Here is a 19720-nt window from a genome sequence, read left to right on the forward strand (position 1 = left end):
TTCCATGCCACCTTTTTCTGCTCAAGTAATGCGGCAACTTCACTATTCATCCAACTTGGAACCCTTCTCGTGGAGTATTTTTTTAATGGTATGTACGCATTCAAGGCATCTGTGATTAATGTTTTAAAAGCGTACCACAGTTCAAATGTATTCATTCTCTGCGCGATATCTACCCAGTTAACAGAGGCCATGTAGTACCTTAAGGCGTCGTAATTTCCTTTTCTGAAATTAAAACCCATTCCTTTGCCTTTTACTTCTGCTACCTCTCTCGTCATCATCCACCGTAGAACTTCGTGATCACTTCCTGCTACTGGTTCCTCTACTGTCAGCCCTGTTATGTCATCTGATTCATGTGCGATGATGAGGTCTAGGATATTCTTTTCTCTAGTACTTTCCCTGACATGTTGATACAAAAAACAGTCATCTAGTTGATTTAAAAATTTTGTTCCTCATGTCGAGTTTCCTTCCCATTTACTCCAATCAATTAGAGGCAGATTGAAATCACCCATAATAAGGCATTGACGCTTACTTGCCCATTCCATTTGCATGTAGAGGCTTTTGTCATAATCTTCACAATCACCTGGTCTGTAGATTACTCCTACTCGCATTATACCTTTGTTTCCAACTATCTCACACCATACAGACTCTGTACTAGCATGTGAAATGTCTGAATCCGGGAAAGCTATCGTCGCACTCAGGCTGCTTCTGATAAGAAGCATTACCCCACCACCCCTTCTATCTAACCTATCCTTCCTAAATACATTATACAAGCCATACCGAAACTCATCATCCCCAATTTCCGGGTGGCACCACGTCTCCGTAAGCCCTATTATGTCCGCGTTACTTGTTTTAACCAACAGTTCGAATTCGCTCATTTTATTGACGACACTTCTAACATTACTGTATAAACAATTAAAATTTACTGTTCTTGTATATTTAACAACCCTAACACAACCCTTGAAGTTTTTTAGGCTCTCTTCCCTGATTTTAGGCTCTCTTCCCCGTACAAACAGGGCTACTCCTCCACCCCTCGCTACAGATCTGAATTTGAAGTAGGCATTGTATCCAGCAGCGACTAGAGACTCTTGATGTGGCTGGAGCCAGGTCTCTGTAAGACAGATAACATCAGCAGACCGTGACAAGAGCAGTTGTTCCAATGTGTCCAACTTGTTTCGTATGCTCCTAACATTCTGATAAAAAATCTTCCCTATGGATAATGGTTTTATCTGTGTTCTAGTAGGTCTTCTACGGGGTATAGTCCTACTTTGTATCATGTGTCGGGTAGTGACTATTGTAGAAATTCGATTGACATCTGAATGGCGATCCGGTAGAGTTTCAGTATCCTGTGTAACTAACAGGGTACATATATTCTACGATGGTCTGGTTTCCTTCCTTTGGCGTCATAGTTGTGAGTTTGTGGTGTCTGCGTGGTAGCACAGTGGTATCGTCACCGTCCTCCCCACACCGGGTGGAAAAGGCCCAGGTTCGAATTCCGTCGATGACGCGAGGAACTTTAGTGGGCTTTTTTCACTCCGTGGCTGAGTTAGTCGGTCTCAGGCGTAGATAGCAAGGTTTTTTCCTCAGAAACTGGGGTTTTTTTCGTCCAGCAAAACAGGCAAATCGACCAGAGAACACACGCAGTTTACAGACACGAATACGGGTAATGTAATAATTTACGGGTAACCCTAATATAGTATTTTTTTTTTTTTTTTTGTGAGTTTGTGGTTGGCTTACAAGGATATACATAGCGAGGTAGTTTTAATCTCGGCTGGCCGTTGTGATAAAAAGGTCTGATGAGAGCTTCCACTGGCCAGAAGGAAGTGGCGGCAACATTATTAATATCTTTTTTCATCACACTCAATTTTGAAGGACGCATATGTGGCTGCCCTCTTCAGTAGGGAGATTCTTACAGTTATATTCATGAGTCTACTTCTTCCTTGACACAATTTGGTCTGGAGTAGTCTGAGGGTCGACTCGGGAAACAAAGATTGCTTTAGATTGTTGGATGGGTCTTGTGATCATGGGTTTTATTCGAGAGGAGAATGATGCACCTGACAATCTACCGCAATTGTTATTGGCAGGGTATTGTATACCAGCTACCAAGATGGAGTTGTTTCGGCTGTACCCGCTTAGACTAGATGAGTAGGAGGAGACGGGAGGTCTTTGAACAACTTTTCTTTTGAAGAAAATTTCATATCTGTTCCCATATGATTTGTTATTCAGTCTATTCGGCATAAGGCTACTGGGACAGTGTATAGCATTCTGGATTGGCTGGGAATCCGGCAGAATGGTATATGAAGTATTAGCTTCTTGATACGGCCACCCAGTAAAGTCTTCATTAAGGCAATTTGCCACTGGATTATTTGTTGTGGATCTGTCGATGCATTTTCCCATATGAGTTAAGTGGTCTCTCTGAAACTCAGCTGGTTGGTTTGTGTTGAGATATCTGGCCTTAGAACCTACCGCATTAGGGTTATTTAATGTGGGAAAAAATGATATTATTCACACAGCAGTCACTCGAAACAGGTGTGAGACTTAACTTCTCCGTTCCATGACATGAATTGCTTGTGATAAGTTTATCCTCATGAGGTACTGATAGATTAGAATGCTGCCAATTCTGAGTTTCAATTTCGAGCGAAGGAATTATACCGTTGATAACACTAGCTTCTGGAACTGGTTGAACACAACTCGTCATGTGTTGACGGTTTTGGGTGCCTTTAGTATCGTGACCATTACGTGACCTCACCCTTGGTTGATATGATGTGTGTGAATTGACACCCTGGGGGTATTTGCCATCGTACCCTGGTTATCATGATCTTCAGAGAGTTTTAATAATTTGGCTTTGAGTAGAGACATTAGTTGACTGTCTAGAGTTTTGATTATTAGATGCCTTATTTCGTTTGCGATGAGTTCTAGTTTTTGGTCGTCTAGGCGGAGGAAGGTAGTATTATCTGATTGTTGGTACTCAGCTTTTTCTTTGGTTCCTAGGCAAGGTTCCGCAGCCGAGTTTGATATTTCACTTGGGGCGTCTAGACTCACGCTGTGATTTATTTGGTTGTATTCATTTAACATTTCAATTTACACTTACAATAGTATTTCCACTGTTAGAAGCAGTATCAGTCAGGGTTTCATTATAATGTTGGCTGACATACACAATACTATCACTAGTATGCCGCCGTCTGCATTGATTTCTGTAGAGTTTCTGTAGAGTTGCGCTCGAAACGTACCTGGGTTCATGGAGGCGGTAACATTGCCATTGACATTAGCATCGTAATTCCCATTCACGGGAGGCTCCATCCCGATATCAAAATTCATTCCAGATATTAGTGTAGACACGGCAGGTTGGCTGTGTTCAGCGGCTATTTTGTCATTCTCATTATGTCCGGGTGTTTTCGCCGGCATCAAGTCTTCTGTTTTACGAGCTAATAGTACGTCGCCATACATAGAATCTTCAACGCTGGGTGGCGCCTCACATGCAGATTCAATTTCCTTGATAGCTACAGCATTCGGTGAGCTGTATAAGACTGCAGGAATGACAAGACTGTTGTCAGCGTTGGTTACCGGAAGAGGCTTCGCTTTATCTATGTTAGTGGAGTTATTAGGTTGCGCTTCCTTTCCTTTCGCTTTCGTCCTTCTATTTGGTGGTACCTTCTTATGTACAGGTGTTTTGCACGCTTGGCACAGGTACGATTTTCTCTTAGAAGCTGACAATTTTGAGAGATTATTTACGCAGCAAGCCCCTAGGCTAAGTGCGCAGCTGACACACTGCACAGTGAGAGACGCAGGCTTTTGACACTGGCTACACGTGGTTTTTCCGGCGCACATGGCATTCTTCTGGGTAGGGCTTAGCATATTTGAACTCCGACAAATTTTACTGTAGTGAACTTTCAGTATGCTGCTTTCAACTGACTTTTCAGTTAAGCTCAGAAGAGGAGTTACATTCAAGACGATTTGCTACGGTGACCTTCAGCAGATTTAATTACAGACTTCAGGCCGCTGGCGCTAGGGAGGAGGCCATTAGGGAATTTAACGCACTTAATGATCAAGGGAATTAATCAGGCCTATTGTGTGGCAACCTTGACCTGGTGAGGTTTCTACTCACACAATTGGGCCAACTTCGAAATACCGTAGTTATGATTGCAATATATGAGACGAAAAAATGACAATAAAAATTTACCTGTCATGGAGAGTTCTACGACAGCTCCATCAATGGGTGGCAAATACTAAACGGAGTCTTGTGGTATTGGATTCATCATGGTACACAGTTATTAACATTATATTTTTAGCACTAAACGCGGAGCATGAAAATGCGTGGCCGCACGGTCGACGGCTACCAAAGTACTTGATGGCTACCAGAGTAGTCAGCAAGGCAGAGATAGGGATTCTCCAGCAGCAAATATTCCATATGGATGGCTCGGAGATAAGTCCCACAACCATTTTCACCGTGATGACCAACCTCAGGGAATCAATAAACTCGAAGAGACGGGGAACCCCCATTACATTTGCTAATGACGTTGTCAAGTCCAAGTTTCATTCAAGGCGGATCATATCGTGATAAGTTCAGAAGATGGGTCAGATTGTAATGACACAGTAACGATTATCATCTAGAGTCGTTAATAACTCTTAATGGTTTAGGGCAACCATGTGCTGCTTGTCTTCCGAAAGAAGACAATTTCGAATGCAGTGCTAAACAAGCACATACGAAAAGCTTTTGAAATGAAATAAGGAACCTTTTCCAAACTCTGACTTGGTAAAAAACATTTTGAAGTGATTTTTATAATCAGCAATAAAAAGTGCATTGAAAAGGTCATGCTTTTAAGAAAAAAAAAATGTTGTTTACCCATGTAATTATCATGAGGTACTGATAAACAAATTTTCTGACAGTTTCATTAACTCCTTTAACCCTTTCATTATTTTACAAATCAGTTAGAACTTGTATATTTTGCCGATTCTAGAAAGACATAGAATACATCTGTTTTTGAGTCTCTTGGCCAAATTCTCACAGTACAAAATATAGAAACACCTTTCAGTGTAGCATGCTTTTGATTAATAAAAAAACCACACTCCAAATATTCTAGAAAACAATTTTATTTATAAAATGGAGAACAGTTCGTAAATACAGTAATATCGATATAAAACTATAAAAGTTTATCAAAATGTAAATTTGTACAAAGGAGTATAAAAGTTTTCAGGATAGATGTCCGCAAAACATAGATTTGTAAAGTTCGAACTCAGTAACTCGATGGAATTCATTATGCTAAGTATTTAATCTTCGGTAACAATAGAAAAAAAAATACTTCTACAGAGCATTTTAGTATTTGCATCCTTTCACGTAATTTCTGACGTTTTTCCCTCTGCAATGCTTTTTCCAGGCAACCCTTTAAAGAAACGATAAACAGAGCATTCAAAAATATGCAAAAACTTTGACACTTGAACATAGGAGGTATGCTATTATACTAAGGTTAAGATTAATATATATATATATATATATATATATATATATAAAGATTAGTATACACTGAGTGATCACTGGATTATGACCACTTACTTAATACTTCGCAGGTCTTCCTTTTGCCCTCAGTACAGCAGCTATCCGACGTGGTACTGATTCAACAAGATGTTGGAAACGTTGGGGAAGTATGGCCAACCAAGCTGTGTGTAATGCAATCAGCAATGCAGGTATGGAAGTGATTGGTGTATCCAGAGGCCTGATATGGCTTTTCATAGTGTCCCACAAGTGCTGTATGGGATTGATATCGAGAGAGTTCGGAGGACAATCGTCATTCTGGAAGTCAGAACTGTGTTCTTCGAACCATTCCTGCACATCAAGTGCCCCGTGGCTCGGAGCATTATCATCTTGGAAGGTATCGTCGCCTTTCGGGAAAAAAGTGTAACATAGCGGGGTGTAGTCAGTTAGCAAGCAGTTGACGATAGCAGAGGCCAGTGATACATTGTTCCACATGGAACTTGAGTCCAAGTTCCTGCCAGTGAAACATGCCCCACACTGTACAACCGCCTCCACCAGCCTGCACTTTTGATACCATGCATGATGGATCAAGAGCCTCATGTTGTTGTTGACGCCAAATGCGTACATGACCATCCACAGTGTGGAGTAAATAGCGTGACTCATCCGATCAGCACACCTTCTTCCAGTCTTCTAACGTCCAACTTGCATGCTCTTTTGCACCAGGCGAGTCTTTTATGCCGATGAACCTTGGTTAGGAGAGGATGCCGTAGGGTTCGTCTGCTGGTATACCCGATACGTGCTGGCATGGTCATTCCAGATATAGTTCCGGGTTGGCCCATGTTGTATTGGGTAGTCAACTCTTCAACAGTGTTGCGCCTGTTCGCCGGTACGAGTCGTCGGACCCGGTACTTACCTCTAACATCAACCTTTCGCTGACCTTTGCAGTTTTGCCATCGGGTCGTTGTTTGACCATTTTGACGCGAGTCCTGGTACACTTCAACAACGGCGGCTCTCGAACATCCCACCAGTTCAGCCATTTGGGAAATCGAGGCACCAGTTCGTCGAGCACCCACAATCTGTCCTTTATCAAAGTCCGATAAATCCTTCCTTCGTAAAATACCGATCCTGATGGATAGATCCATCAGGATCGGTATTTTACTACCTACTGAACCACTGACACCTTATCTTCGCTACGTAGGTCGACTAACTGCGCACTCTTGTACCTCACACGGTCAACGGATCGCATTCAGTTTTCATAGGGGCGGTCATAACATGGTATGGACATGTAAAACGAATACAAGATACCAGATATCCAAAGGCTATCCTAGAATGGATATCTTCTGGAAGAATGAGAAGAGGAATACCTAGGAGGACATGGATGGATGGAGTTCGGGAGTACATAATAGCCTGAGGTTAACTGGCCAAGACGTCTGGAACCACACTTTATGGCGGGGAAAAAATTCCTACCAAAAAATAACTTTTAGGCTGAGGAAACCCATTGTGAATGGAAACACTCTTCTTGAAAGAGAAGAATTATCTTCCTACTATGGTGCCCAGAGGAAGCAATCGCTAATCTCCCCGCACCTAGAGGAAAAAACCTGTGTTCGAGTGCCGTCGATGACGGGAAGAATTCTTATGGGATTTTTTTCACAATGTGGCTGAGTTGGTCGGTCTCAGGAGAGGGTAGTGGGTTTTTCTTCCAGAAAACAGAAATTCGATATCAGAACACAAGAAATTTAGAGACAGTATACACGGATCAATATGGCCTTAGTCGCTGGTGCTCCTAAAACCCTACAACAACCTACTGTGGCGGATGCCTTATTTTTATTATACAAGTATTTAAACTGATTTTAATAAATATTGGCCAATGAAATGACCAGAAGATACTATTATCAGTAAACGATTCTTAGCAGAAATTTAACTGAGAATCGTCAACTCTATAAAGTGAAAAACAGTTGAAAACGGAATATCATTTTAATGAAATTAAAAGTATATGGAGCATTCGTAAATTGGGGGCCTACTGCACCTTACCATAGTCATAGTCCTTTTAAGGTGCCTTCAGCTGAAAGAGATTAAGAGAGCCACCGATTTAAGTAGTAAGCGTATACTGTTGTTACTTACCATGCGGAGAATTTATGACGGCGGTAGATGACCTTGGAGCATTTTATATCATCGTCAATATTGTCATCTCGGAGTGCTGAGAAAAAATAGAATAAATGGTTAATAACACGATGCGCCATTTCAATTTAATGTTGATCTTATATAGAGTTAATTGTTCGTGGATTAAAAACAATGCGAATTCTTAAATAAGAAAATATAAAAAACACATAAAAGAAGGAAAGATTCCTAAAAATCTGGCAGCCCCGGGCCATACGCCATTTAGGTTAATGGTTAAGAAAGACTCGACTGTGTTTCTTTGGAAACAGATGCATCAGAAGGATTTCTGTGGCAAAAATAAAACTCACCGAAACTGGAGACAAAGATAACCACAGGGGACTTGCAGTAATCGTTCTAAGGAACTGTATGTTATTAATAAATAAGCATATGAGAATATTTGGTATAATTACGGGAACAGGAAAGTTAAGTATAATATTAATTGAAATTATCGTTTTTGAAACCGAAGAAATATATGATTCTTGGACAACGGTCTCGCATATTTCAATCTAAAACCTTAAAATTGAACTTAAGGCTCCGTATACCCAGCTAGAGTTTACTCTCGTTAAAAGGTCACCGTTCACAAAAGCAAATGCCAACGTGGTTTATGTACGTACTTGTATGTGGTCTCCAGGGTTCCCCATTCACCGCTACATCTTCTGGACTTGGCAAAGCCAAACGCAGGCCGTGTAGTACAAGTGGGTTCGTGTATGGTGTAGTGTTGGACTTTTGTAGGCTGGCAACTGGCGACTTCTCAGCGAGGAGGCAGCAGATACCACGATTTCCCCTGCCTCCCGTCCCTAACTAAGTGGAGGTGCGTGAGGAACAATAATCTAGGGCAGGAGTGGCCAACTTAATATGTGATGCGATCTAATTTTTTCCTTCAAAATGCGCCGCGATCTACCATCTCAATAATTTCATTGCACAAATCGAGGGACGACTGTATATTTAAAATTCGTCGTGATCGACCGAAATTAAATGCGCGATCGACTCGTTGGCCACCCCTGATCTAGGGCATGTGTCGACACTTCCTCAGAAAATTCTGAAGAAACTCGAAAGAAACATCGAATGGAATGATTAAATAGTTTGATAAGAAAGTGATTAAAGAGGGTGAAACAGAAAGTTAGGGGATGAGAAAAGGAGGTAGCCCATGAATAGAGATTACAGGGTTCATGAGGAAAAGTAAAGAAAAGAAAGTGTTTAAGTATTTTTTCTAATCTAAAATCAGTCAAACGATTTAATTTTCCATGAAGAATACATTCAAAAGTAGCATGCGATTGCTGAGGTAAGGATTAAAATATAAAATACAAGGTACATTCCAAAAGTTATCGGAATTTTACCATAAAAGTTTATTGAGCAAACAGATGGGTTTACTAGCCTAATAGCCATCAGTGTACTTCCTTCTACACACACGCACACACATGTTGAATCGGTCTTCCCAAGCTTTGAAACGTTCTTTAAAATCGTATTTTTTTAGTTCATGTAGAGGCGCTTCGACGTTTCTTTGATGTCAACCATTGTAGCGAAACGATGACCCCGAAATTTTCAGTGTAGGGAACAGTCACAAGTCAGACGGTGGGAGTAGGGAGTCTGTTGCATGACTGGGATTTTTTTCTCGCAGCCAAAAACTGCTGAACTGCTATCGCTGTGTGACTAGCGCATTGTCATGGTGCAGGATCATATTCTCACTGAAACCTATCAAACCTCAACGTAGTAAGCAGCAGTAATGCTTTTTACCGTAGTCACTAATTCGTAGTGCAATATGGCCTCATTGTCGGGGGAAAAAAAAAGAAAAAAACAATCAGTATGACTTTGACATTGGATTTTGTTGCACGATTTTTCTTGGTTCGTGTGGACATTTTTATTGCTATTCGAATGATCCCATCTTGGTCTCGGGGTCGTATATGAACACATCCATCTCTCATCTCCAGTGACCAGTTTCCTTGGGACGCTGGGATGCTGCATTAAATTTTCGAACAAATCACCTGCGGTGCATTTCTTGCAGTACATTTGATCGCCCTACACCAAGGTGGAACAAACTTTGCACGTATACTAAACCTTACGTCAGGATTGTTTCAGTGTTTACGTCACATCTTTCAGTGTTTCCTCTCCGGTTTTAAACTGATTAAACCACTCGTAAACTGCTGTTTTCTTCAAAGCCTCGTCTCCATAAACTTTCTGTAATGCTTGACGCGACTCTGTAGCTCTTTTCCAAGTTTAAAGAGTGACTTGATGTTAGCACACCGTTCAAACTGCGACGTTCAGCAATCAATCGCCTTGACACACGAGTGAAGTAGTCCAGCCACAGTGCACACAAAAGTCAACGTCAACGCCCCCACTAAACCTAACGGCTGTAGCGCAAATCATTTAAATACCAGCTTGTGATTCCGGGAACTTTTTTTAATGAACTGTACTTCATACCTCCATGCAAGTCCGTTCCAGCATAATCTAACTCGTTCTAATATATAACGATTATAAGAGGACAATTTACCTACACTGGAAACTTATAGGCTTACTTTTCACATACGCTTTTTGATAGTATACGCCTCATCTCCGATTCTTAGCCTCTCTCTCTCTCTCTCTCTCTCTCTTAACGCTGTCTGTAGCAGTTGTTTTTGAAATAAATAGTAAACAAACGTTTACGCATAACTTACCTTTACAGTTCATTTTGCAGTCATTGTGGGGACCTGGAGGTGAACACCAGTATCTGTCATTGATCTGAAATCGAGAATAAAATAATAAAGGGTATTACTGTTGGTTTTTGAAACACAAGGCGCAGAGAATTACACATTTTTACTGTTCGTAGATATGAAAAGATAAAGCTCGCTAACAAATGATTACTTTGGGCAAAGGAACTAATCACGAATTCTCCATCTGGGCACAAGGTATTCAGCCTGTAGCAAGGTACAAGGGTTCGACACAACAACCAGCCTTGAGCTGAATTTCATCAGGAGTTTAATCGAGAAGAGTTTTATTGATGGATCATCCCCGGTTAAAATATTCTTTTATTATAATTTATCAGAATGATTTTTTTTAACAAGGGGTTCAGATAATCCCCAAATATTTAATGAGGGCTCACATGAGTTCCCTCCAGCACACCCACGTTAGGGAAAGGCACAGTCAGAGACAGACAACGGTATGAGTTTTAATTATATACTTTTACTGATATGTATTTAATATTTTTAACACAATCATTCGCCTATCATTTCGCACGAGATTCCTTCCCCTTCGTGAGGTGGAAGGGTGTCCACTGCGAGGTTCATCATTCAGTGTTTGATCTTACCGTTGTCTGCAATTTCTGTATTTTAAATTAATTTTGTGTTGCTCTTCCATTTAGTAAAACTTACCTGGAAGATTCCATGATCGCGGCTGCCATCTTTGTTTCGAGGTGAAAGCGCTCTCGAATTGAAATTACTTTCGTGTTTCGCCAAACACACAACTGCAAATTAAAAAAGGAAAATCGGTTAACAAATCTTCATGGTGTAATTCACTTGACAAATACACACACTGGCCAAAAAAATACGAACCTTTATAAGGTGTTTTAGTGCCTTTTGGTCTAATTGTAACCATTCGTCCAGCAAAGTACCGCGTAGCTGCGGTACTTTGCTGGAAGGAAAAGGACGAATAGCTGTCTTTAGCACTTTCCACGCATTCTCAATAGGATACAGATTAAATGAATGGGGAGGGCAAAGAAGATGGTGGAAATTCGTGTGATGTTCTTCGAACCATTCTTCCACATTGCTGGCAGGATGCGCTGTTGCATTGCTATCCATAAATTGGCCGTCACCTTCGGGATAAAAGTATAACATTGAGAGTGCAGTACCTCTAATGCAAAATTTAGGAACACCCTAGATGACATTTAACCTTGCATCGGTATCAACGGACCCAGTCCGTACCAACAAGACATTCTCCATACCATGATATCACTTCCAGTCGCTTGGTTTGTCTTAACAAAACACGGAAGTCCATGGCTTCGTGAGGTTCTCGCCACAGTCTGCTTACCTTTAGTGCAAAACAAAGCATATCGGGATTCGTCTGGTCACGTGACTTTCTTCTATTGTTCCAGTGCACAATCACGATGATCTGGGCACCACTGCAAGGCATTTTTATTTATTTATTTTTTGTCTGAAATCAAGGGCTTCTGAATAGGCAGTCGACTGCCAATACCCAGTTACTTCTATTCCCTGCGCGTGTTGTGGATTGAATTAGGGCAATTCTAGGCTCGGTTGAATTCGAGTGTTATTTCCTGAACATTGGATGTCCTATATTTTTCGGACAGTCCTCCTTGGAGTGCGGCGGAGTCGTTCTTGAAGTATTCTTTTTCTTCCACATTTACGCCTTTGAGATGTGGAAGTGCTTTACGTTCATTGAAAACCTTTTAGAAGGACTCTATTCAGAAATCAGTTTTGTCTTTCGTTCCTTGAATCGTGGCTCCCACGAGAAGACCTTTTTCAAAGTTTTCTTTGCGTTATTTGAATTTATTCCCATTTATTTTATTTGCAACTGTCTTAATACAAAGGTTCCTATTTTTTTGACCAGTGTGCATACCAATAGTTAATTAAAAGAAGAAAATATTTCACAACCAATTTTTTTATTTTTAAATAATTTATACCAAAGAAATTCAAGAAGAGAACTTTGATACTGCATTTCTGACCCTAAATTTCGTCACTGAATTTTTGACAAAACTGTCAGAAAAAAAAATAGTTGTCCAGTTTTGAATAAGCTAATTCCATATGTGGGGACTCACTACAAGTATTACAACTTCTCTGTGCTGCACTCTAACAGCACAATCTGAGTCTCAAGAGAGTCAATAAAAATCTAATGACACCCATAGATTTCTAATGAACTCATAATGGCACGGAATTACATCTTTCTATGCCATCTCAAGTAATCAGGCTAGTGTAATCTTTCTTACTACATGAAGGAGTTACATACCAAAAAGATGCAAGCCTATATATTACAGTAATTCTGAGAGGTAAGTTGTTGAGACTTTTGTCACCAGCATTTCTGGAAGCCAAGATACAAGTGATTGTGCATTGAGCTATTTTAAATCTCAGCTATTTTTTTTTAATATTTTTCTATGTCGATCACAACTGTTTATTATTGAAAACAAAGAAAGTGATAGTTTAAGTTGAAGACTCAAGTTAACGTTAGAAACAAAGGGCATATCTAACTGGAGAGGAAACTAAAATTGGGAATTAATGCCCAATTTTCGTTGAACTATTTTAGAAATGCTCACTAGTTATAAGCTCTTTGATTAAAATGTGGTAAGAGGAGCATTAACACGACAGTATGTTGGAAGTCTGCAATACTGTGAACACACAGTCCAGGCTGTACAGCTAGAGAGAATGCTGCCCGAGCTGCAAGAATGATTCAGCGCCACAAATAACTATAGCAAAATGTCTACAACTCAATGGAGGTTTTAAAAGATGCATTGCATATCATATTGTAATTTTTGGCATTTACGTTTCACACCGAAGAACATTTACAGATTATTTAGGAAATCAGTTTAGCATGCTTCTCTGAAATTTTTCCTTCCACCCCTAAACTTATCACAAATGGAATTTTTTTGAGCTGGAAAGGAATATGAAACTGAAATAAATAAATAATTAAGTTTCGAAACTTAACTTTGAAAAATCGGTGGCTATTTTTATCAACTTTTTTTAATACTGGGAGATACTACAAAAACTGTCACATGTTCATAGAGATTACAATTATTTTGCGAATTGAAAACTACTACTTTTAGAGATCTCCTCAGATATTATTTTAACAAAATTAGAATATTCTGGCAATTAATATTTCATATACGAAAATACTAAATGTCTGGAAAGAAAGATAGACCAAGACTTACATCTCTCACTTAATTTTTAAATTTATTTTTGCTTTGAGTCACCTTTCATAACCAAATAAAATATGCTTTTTATTGACGCATAGAGAAGTAGAGAGAAATGTTACTTACAGTCAGGTATCAGGGACCTTTTTATGCCTGACGATGCCAATTTCTTCGCTAGTTCACACGAAGAAAACCTCTTCGCTGATACCACAATCGCTAATCCCAGAAGATACAACAGGATACACTTGCCTTCCATTTCTCTGCTTTACCAGATGGTCTTATCTCCTTCTCTGTAGCATAGCTGAAGAGGTATTTATATATCACTCGTGGGTTGCATCACCGTGAAATCACATCGGTGACGCTGTATCGGGAAAATACGCTCTCCACGAGTAGACTTGGAAAATCTGGAAAGCTGAGCAAACATAAAGCAGTTCCGGTGATTGCCACCCACAATGACACCAAATTTTCGCGAGTAAAAGGAAATGAAACGGGCAATTTTCTTGTGATCGATGTCATAGTCCTTATAAATAAACAGTGTAGAAGTGGAATATCATTTATCATGGGGAAATTTGTTGACGATTGTGTCACACCAAATATGCATCTTCTTAATTTACAGCATCGTAGATGGGCGAATAAAAGGTATGCAATGAAATTCAGATATATAATGAGAAGGGCCAATATACAAGTAAGCTAGAAATTTGGGCTCTAGAAAATGGCATATAATTTCGTTTTCGTAAAATTTCTTATCGATTTCTTAATTTTATTTTATAGTCGTTTTGATCATTACAGTTAAACTTTATATGTCAACGGGTAGTCTTCAACCCTCGTGGGTAGCACAGTCGGTAGAATCGTGGTTAACCCCCCACCAGGTCGAAAAGACCTGAGTTCGAGTCCCGTTGATGACTTGGTGATTTTTTATGGGTTTTTTCACAACGCGGCTGAGTTAGTCGGTGTCAGGTGAGGCTAGCATGGTTTTCCGTCCAGCAAACAGAAAATCGACCACAGCACACACGAAATCTATAGCCAGTATACACGGAGCAATATGACATTAGTTGATGATGCTGCTAAAAAAAAAAAAAAAAAAAAAAAAAAAAAAAAAAACTACTACAACAGTGTAGCCTTTTTGCTGATTTCAAAGGAATCGAGACTCGAAAAACTATTTTATAATTAATATTAATCCATGCTGGCCAGTTCCATTTTAATATTGCAGAGTTTTTTATAACATTTAAATACATATTCGTCAAAATCAAATCGAATCTATTTCTTGATCCCTCGTGAACATTCGACAGGACGCGTCATTTCTTGAACAACTAAAACCGTTTTTGATTTCCATACTTCTCCTGAATTGGATCAAGAGATTCTTGGGGGCCTGCTCTAATTTTTGGATTCTCCTTAGAGTATCTTGATGTCTTGCCCAGGATTTTCCAATTTTTATTGTAACCACTAACAATTTGAGGTGGGAAGTATAGATTTCGTTATAAGTTGAGGACATTAAGAATTTTCGAAATCTTAAGAATCTTAGTATTTCTCCCAGAAAAAAATCGGGCTATGACGACATCAATCTGTTAGCAGAAATGAAGGGAAAAAGTAGGGCATCTGGATGAAACTGTACCATGAAATTCATCATATGCAGTCATGCTTAGAGATTATTGGCCTTCAGAAATATTTAAGATATATGTACGCTTCGATAAGATGATGACTGTACTAGAATAAATAAATACCGGTAATTTAAAGATATAATAAAAGGATTTTTCATAACAGAGACTTCGTTCTATAACTCTTTTAGCAACCTGTTGGTGCATGAACATATAACGCATCGACTGCTAGTTCTTTTTTTTTTTTTTTTTTGTATATATGTTCTTGAGTCAGGGTGGCACCTAGGCAAGTGCCCATCTCCACCTTAAACACCTGCGACAGCACAAAGTCTCTGTGAAACGTCCTGAAAAAAGTGTGTCGGGCCTCTTCGAACTAGCGAGCAGCCAACACCTGAGCAGCTGCCGCTAATGCCCGTCCCAAGCTGTAGGAGCCAGGTCCGAGTCCATTTTCACTGTCAATACTCAGCGCACTAAAATCCCGCCCCCCCGCCAGATGTAGTACAATACCGGCGGGTGTACTGCTAATTATTTTTTTTTCATTTATTTTCATTCATTCATTTATTAATTACACACAATATAGTCTCAACATTATGTACATAAAAGTATATACATGATTTATATACAAGATATATTTACATATAATTATATGCTCTGACAAACATTAAACTCTCGTGTGTGTGTACAAGTGTGTTCTTATTCAGGGTAGCTCCCAGGCATAAGCCCAAATCTACCTTGAGAACTTGGGAATATGTAGTCTTTACAAAGCAGTCCTGAAAAAGTATGTTAAATTACTTGAGTCTGATTTTACTGTAGCGCAATTCGCACTTGAAATCCCGCACCCACTGGAGGTAGTGCAATACCAGTGAGTGCCAGCAATCCCGCGCCCCGGGTTGCCCATACCAGGAAGCCAGCAGGAAAAAAAAAAAAAAAAAACATATATAATAAAACAACAATAATATTCAATAGTCTGGATGGCACAACTATAAACTTCAAAAATCACAGTTCAACTGAATATTTCCTCAGTTGCTGTTTCACATGCACTGGAACCTCCAAAACCAATAACGGTACCATCCAGCAAATCTCCAACTTTATGCCATGGATAATAGAACCTTTAGACCACCAGACCCGACGCAATGAATCAAATCCAGCACCCCAGAATCCAGAATGGAGTATTCATGATCGCAGCACAAAAGACAATTAACCAGAGCACCAGACCCAACACCATGAATCAGGTCCAGCACCCCAACCGCCAGCCAGATGTAGAAACAAATAGTGAAACTCCATGAAGACAATTAAGACACTAGGTTTGCCTCTGAAGAAAGGCTCTGAGAACAGTTCTTCGTGCAAAAACATCAGCTGAAAACTCCTGAAATAAATAAAAACAGTCACGATTTGCAATAAGCAAATGCACTGTATCAAATGATAAGTCAGGAATATGCGCCATCAGAATCCGCCTTTGGTCTTCACACTCCCGACATAAAAAAATTACATGCATCCAAGTCTCCTGCTCGCCACATTTATTTTTTTTTATTTTATTTATTTTATTAATAACAAGATACACAACAGGTAACCATTAACAGTGTATCTGAGATCAGATCAATAAACATAATAACAGTAATATGAAATCAACAGGACGATAAACATTGATATAGATTCAAACAATAAAAGCATATGTACAAAAGAGGATTGTATTAAGTTAAGTTACCGGTAAAACAAGTAATAATTAATCCGTTAGAGAATAGAAAAATAATATAACAAATAATAAGCTACAATAATTAGATGTGAGCTAGTCACTTTGCAGTTTAAGTGAAGAGGCAAACTTGTGGATGGAGTTCATCAGTGATTGGGAGTTGTCAAAGAAGTCAATGCGAGAGTCATTTGCTGATTTGCTGATTCTGTTCAGTGGACTGAACTTCATTAAGTCCATGTTGGCAGAGTCAAGGCGAAACGGTGTAAGGTTCCTGACTTGTCTACAAGGAGCATTGAAGTTTATTTTACTCAGGATATCAGATGCTTCGTAAATTCCAGTGATTACTTTGGCTAGAAGGGCGATGTCAGCAGTAACTCTTCTAGTGCACAGAGGCCTCAGATGAAAGTAATCACACAGCGATTCATAATACACTGAGTGATAGAATAGAGGATTGCGGTACGTAAGGTAACGGACAAAGTTTTTTTGGACTGCTTCAATTTTGTTAGTTAAAGTCTTTGTGTGAGGATTCCAGATGGGTGAACTGAATTCAAGGACTGGCAGAACAATAGTTTTATAGAGGATAACCGCATATCTGTAGCTTTTGAACTTGTATGTGTTCCGTTTGATAAATCCCAGTGTTTTGAATGCTTTGCTGGTGATTTTAAGGACATGGGCATCGAATTTAGCACTGCTGGAAAAGAGAATCCCTAAGTCGTTAACTTGGTCACACCTTTTGATGATCACAGAGTTAATACTATACTCCGTATTCATTAGTTGTGGAGATCTGCAAGATGAGAAAGAGATTACTTTGCACTTCGAGGGGTTAGCAGACAAGCCATTCAGAGATAGCCACAGAGAGAATTTATTGAGAGCACATTGAAGCTGTTGAGAATCGGTAGTCTCCTTCACTGCTGAGTAGATCTTAAGATCATCTGCATAGAGAGCAACTTGAATATTGGAGGTGTACATGAAAGAAGGAAGGTCATTTACGAAAACAATGAAGAGAAGAGGACCTAAGGGAGAGCCTTGTGGTACTCCGCTTAGTGGTATAAAACAGTCTGAGTTCACTTGATCTATGATAACGCTCAAGGAACGATGCGTAATATAGCTGCGTAGCCATGAGAGCAAAGGGTCACGGATACCATATAGCTTAAGTTTTTCCAGAAGTTGTTCGTGCGGGACTTTATCAAATGCCTTGGATATGTCTGTGTAGACTGCATCAACTTGTAGGTGGTTATCAAGAGCTTCCGAGGTGTATTGCCAGAAAGGAAGTAAATTTGTGACTACTGACTTGCCACTGCAGAACACATGTACAGAAAGGATCTGTTTCCAACCCTCTCTCATATAATTTGGCCCTAAGTGAGCCGTGTCCTGTTAACAAATAAGAAGTGTACATAGAAGGCGTAAACCAAGTTGCCACGGTTTTTGCCAATGCATAGTTCACCTGGGGAATATATTTCCTTGTCACAGCTCCAACATCACCACTTTCCCATCTGGTCTGCCATAAATCCATTAATTTGTTCCATATTCGTTGTTTTTCTTCTTTAATATTATTCTCCAAATCAATTGTAATATCCAAAAACGTTACTGATGTACCCTTTTTCAATTTGTACAAAAACCCTCTGTAGACAATAAATACATCCAATGGCATGGTACCAGCAATTACCTGTAGGGCGTTTGTAGACGCTGTTCTAGGTACTTTCAATAAAGTTAATAACATAGAACGCTGAAGCGATAAAAGTTTCGATTGAATCCTAGTTTTAGTTACCACAGAAAACCAAGCAACAGCCGCATATGCCACTATCTGGAGAAAAATAGCCTTATAATACAATGACAACACCCTCTTATTCAATCCCCACTCCTTACGAGAAATCCTAGCAATGGAGCCTGTAAAGTGTCTTACTTTTACATTTAGGTGTGAAATATGTGGTAAAAAGGAAAGTTTGTCATCTATGATTAATCCCAAATACTTAGTTTTAGCAACATAAGGAATTTGAACTTCACTTAAAAGAACTCTTGGATGTCTACCGTAATCAAATTGTTTCTTAAAAACCATAAAACAGGTCTTACTTGCAGAGATCTTCAATTTGTTCAAATTGGCCCACTGCATTAAATCATCTAAAACTGACTATAGTTTTCTTTCCAATATAAGTCTGGAGTGCCCAGAAACTCCAATCACAAGGTCATCAGCATAGGCTATCTTAGCAAACTCTGTACTCTCCTTAACAAGCCACTGATCTAAAACTGCATTCCAAAAGAGAGGTCCCAAAACCGAACCTTGAGGACAGCCTCTCGAGACACTGGCACTATATGACAGATGACGTGCACGCACAGTAATAAATCTGTCCTGAAAGTATGACCTTATAGTGTTAAATATGCAACTATTACACTCTGCAAGCACTAGAGATTGAAGGGCACTTTCCCACCATACCGAATCAAATGCTCCTTCAAAGCCTATAAGGACCATAAGAACATATTTCTCAGAAGAATCCTTGATGTAATTTAAAAGAGATGTTATGGCGTCCTCTGTAGAATGCCCCTTCTTAAATCCATGCTGATCAGCAGAACACAGATGCTTATCCTCTAACATCGCAGAAATTCTGGGAGCAAGTAACCTTTCATAAACCTTACCCATGTTCGCCAAGAGAGAAATTGGTCTGTATGCTCTCGGATCAGTCCTGGGCTTACCAGGCTTATGCAATATCTTTAGCAGTGCCATCTTCCACGGTCTTGGAAAAGTACCTTCAGTGAAACATTTATTAAACAAATTTAACATAATTTGAGGAAAGTAATCATAAAACTTAATGATTACTTGATTTTCAATTAAGTCCAAACCTGGACATTTCTTAACGTTCAATTTAGCTACTGCTGCACCCAACTCCGCCAAACTGAAGAATTCAGCTTCAGCGTCACCTGCTCCTGTAAACTCAGAGTTCATCCAGCGTATCTCCGCTTGTTCAGGTGAATCATCTTGAGGAAGA

At 39.6% G+C, this 19720-nt stretch overlaps 1 protein-coding gene and 1 long non-coding RNA gene across 2 annotated transcripts in view; both read right to left on the reverse strand.

The window, feature by feature from the left end:
* Window positions 1-19720, reverse strand: part of LOC150077741 (uncharacterized) — a 254842-nt gene that overhangs the window by 104342 nt on the left and 130780 nt on the right. The window lies entirely within an intron of this gene.
* LOC150077744 (lysozyme c-1-like) lies at window positions 5265-13710 on the reverse strand. Its single transcript, XM_090385166.1, has 5 exons — window positions 13581-13710; window positions 10969-11060; window positions 10276-10339; window positions 7589-7664; window positions 5265-5378 (listed from the first exon to the last, which is right to left on the reverse strand). Exons 1-5 carry the CDS (start codon window positions 13708-13710, stop codon window positions 5312-5314), a joined length of 429 nt encoding a protein of 142 aa, XP_090241292.1. The 3' UTR covers window positions 5265-5311.

The sequence above is a fragment of the Mastigoproctus giganteus genome, chromosome 11 (genome assembly GCF_048544385.1).
Source record: "Mastigoproctus giganteus isolate SK-2022 chromosome 11, ASM4854438v1, whole genome shotgun sequence".
NCBI classification, from domain to species: domain Eukaryota; kingdom Metazoa; phylum Arthropoda; class Arachnida; order Uropygi; family Thelyphonidae; genus Mastigoproctus; species Mastigoproctus giganteus.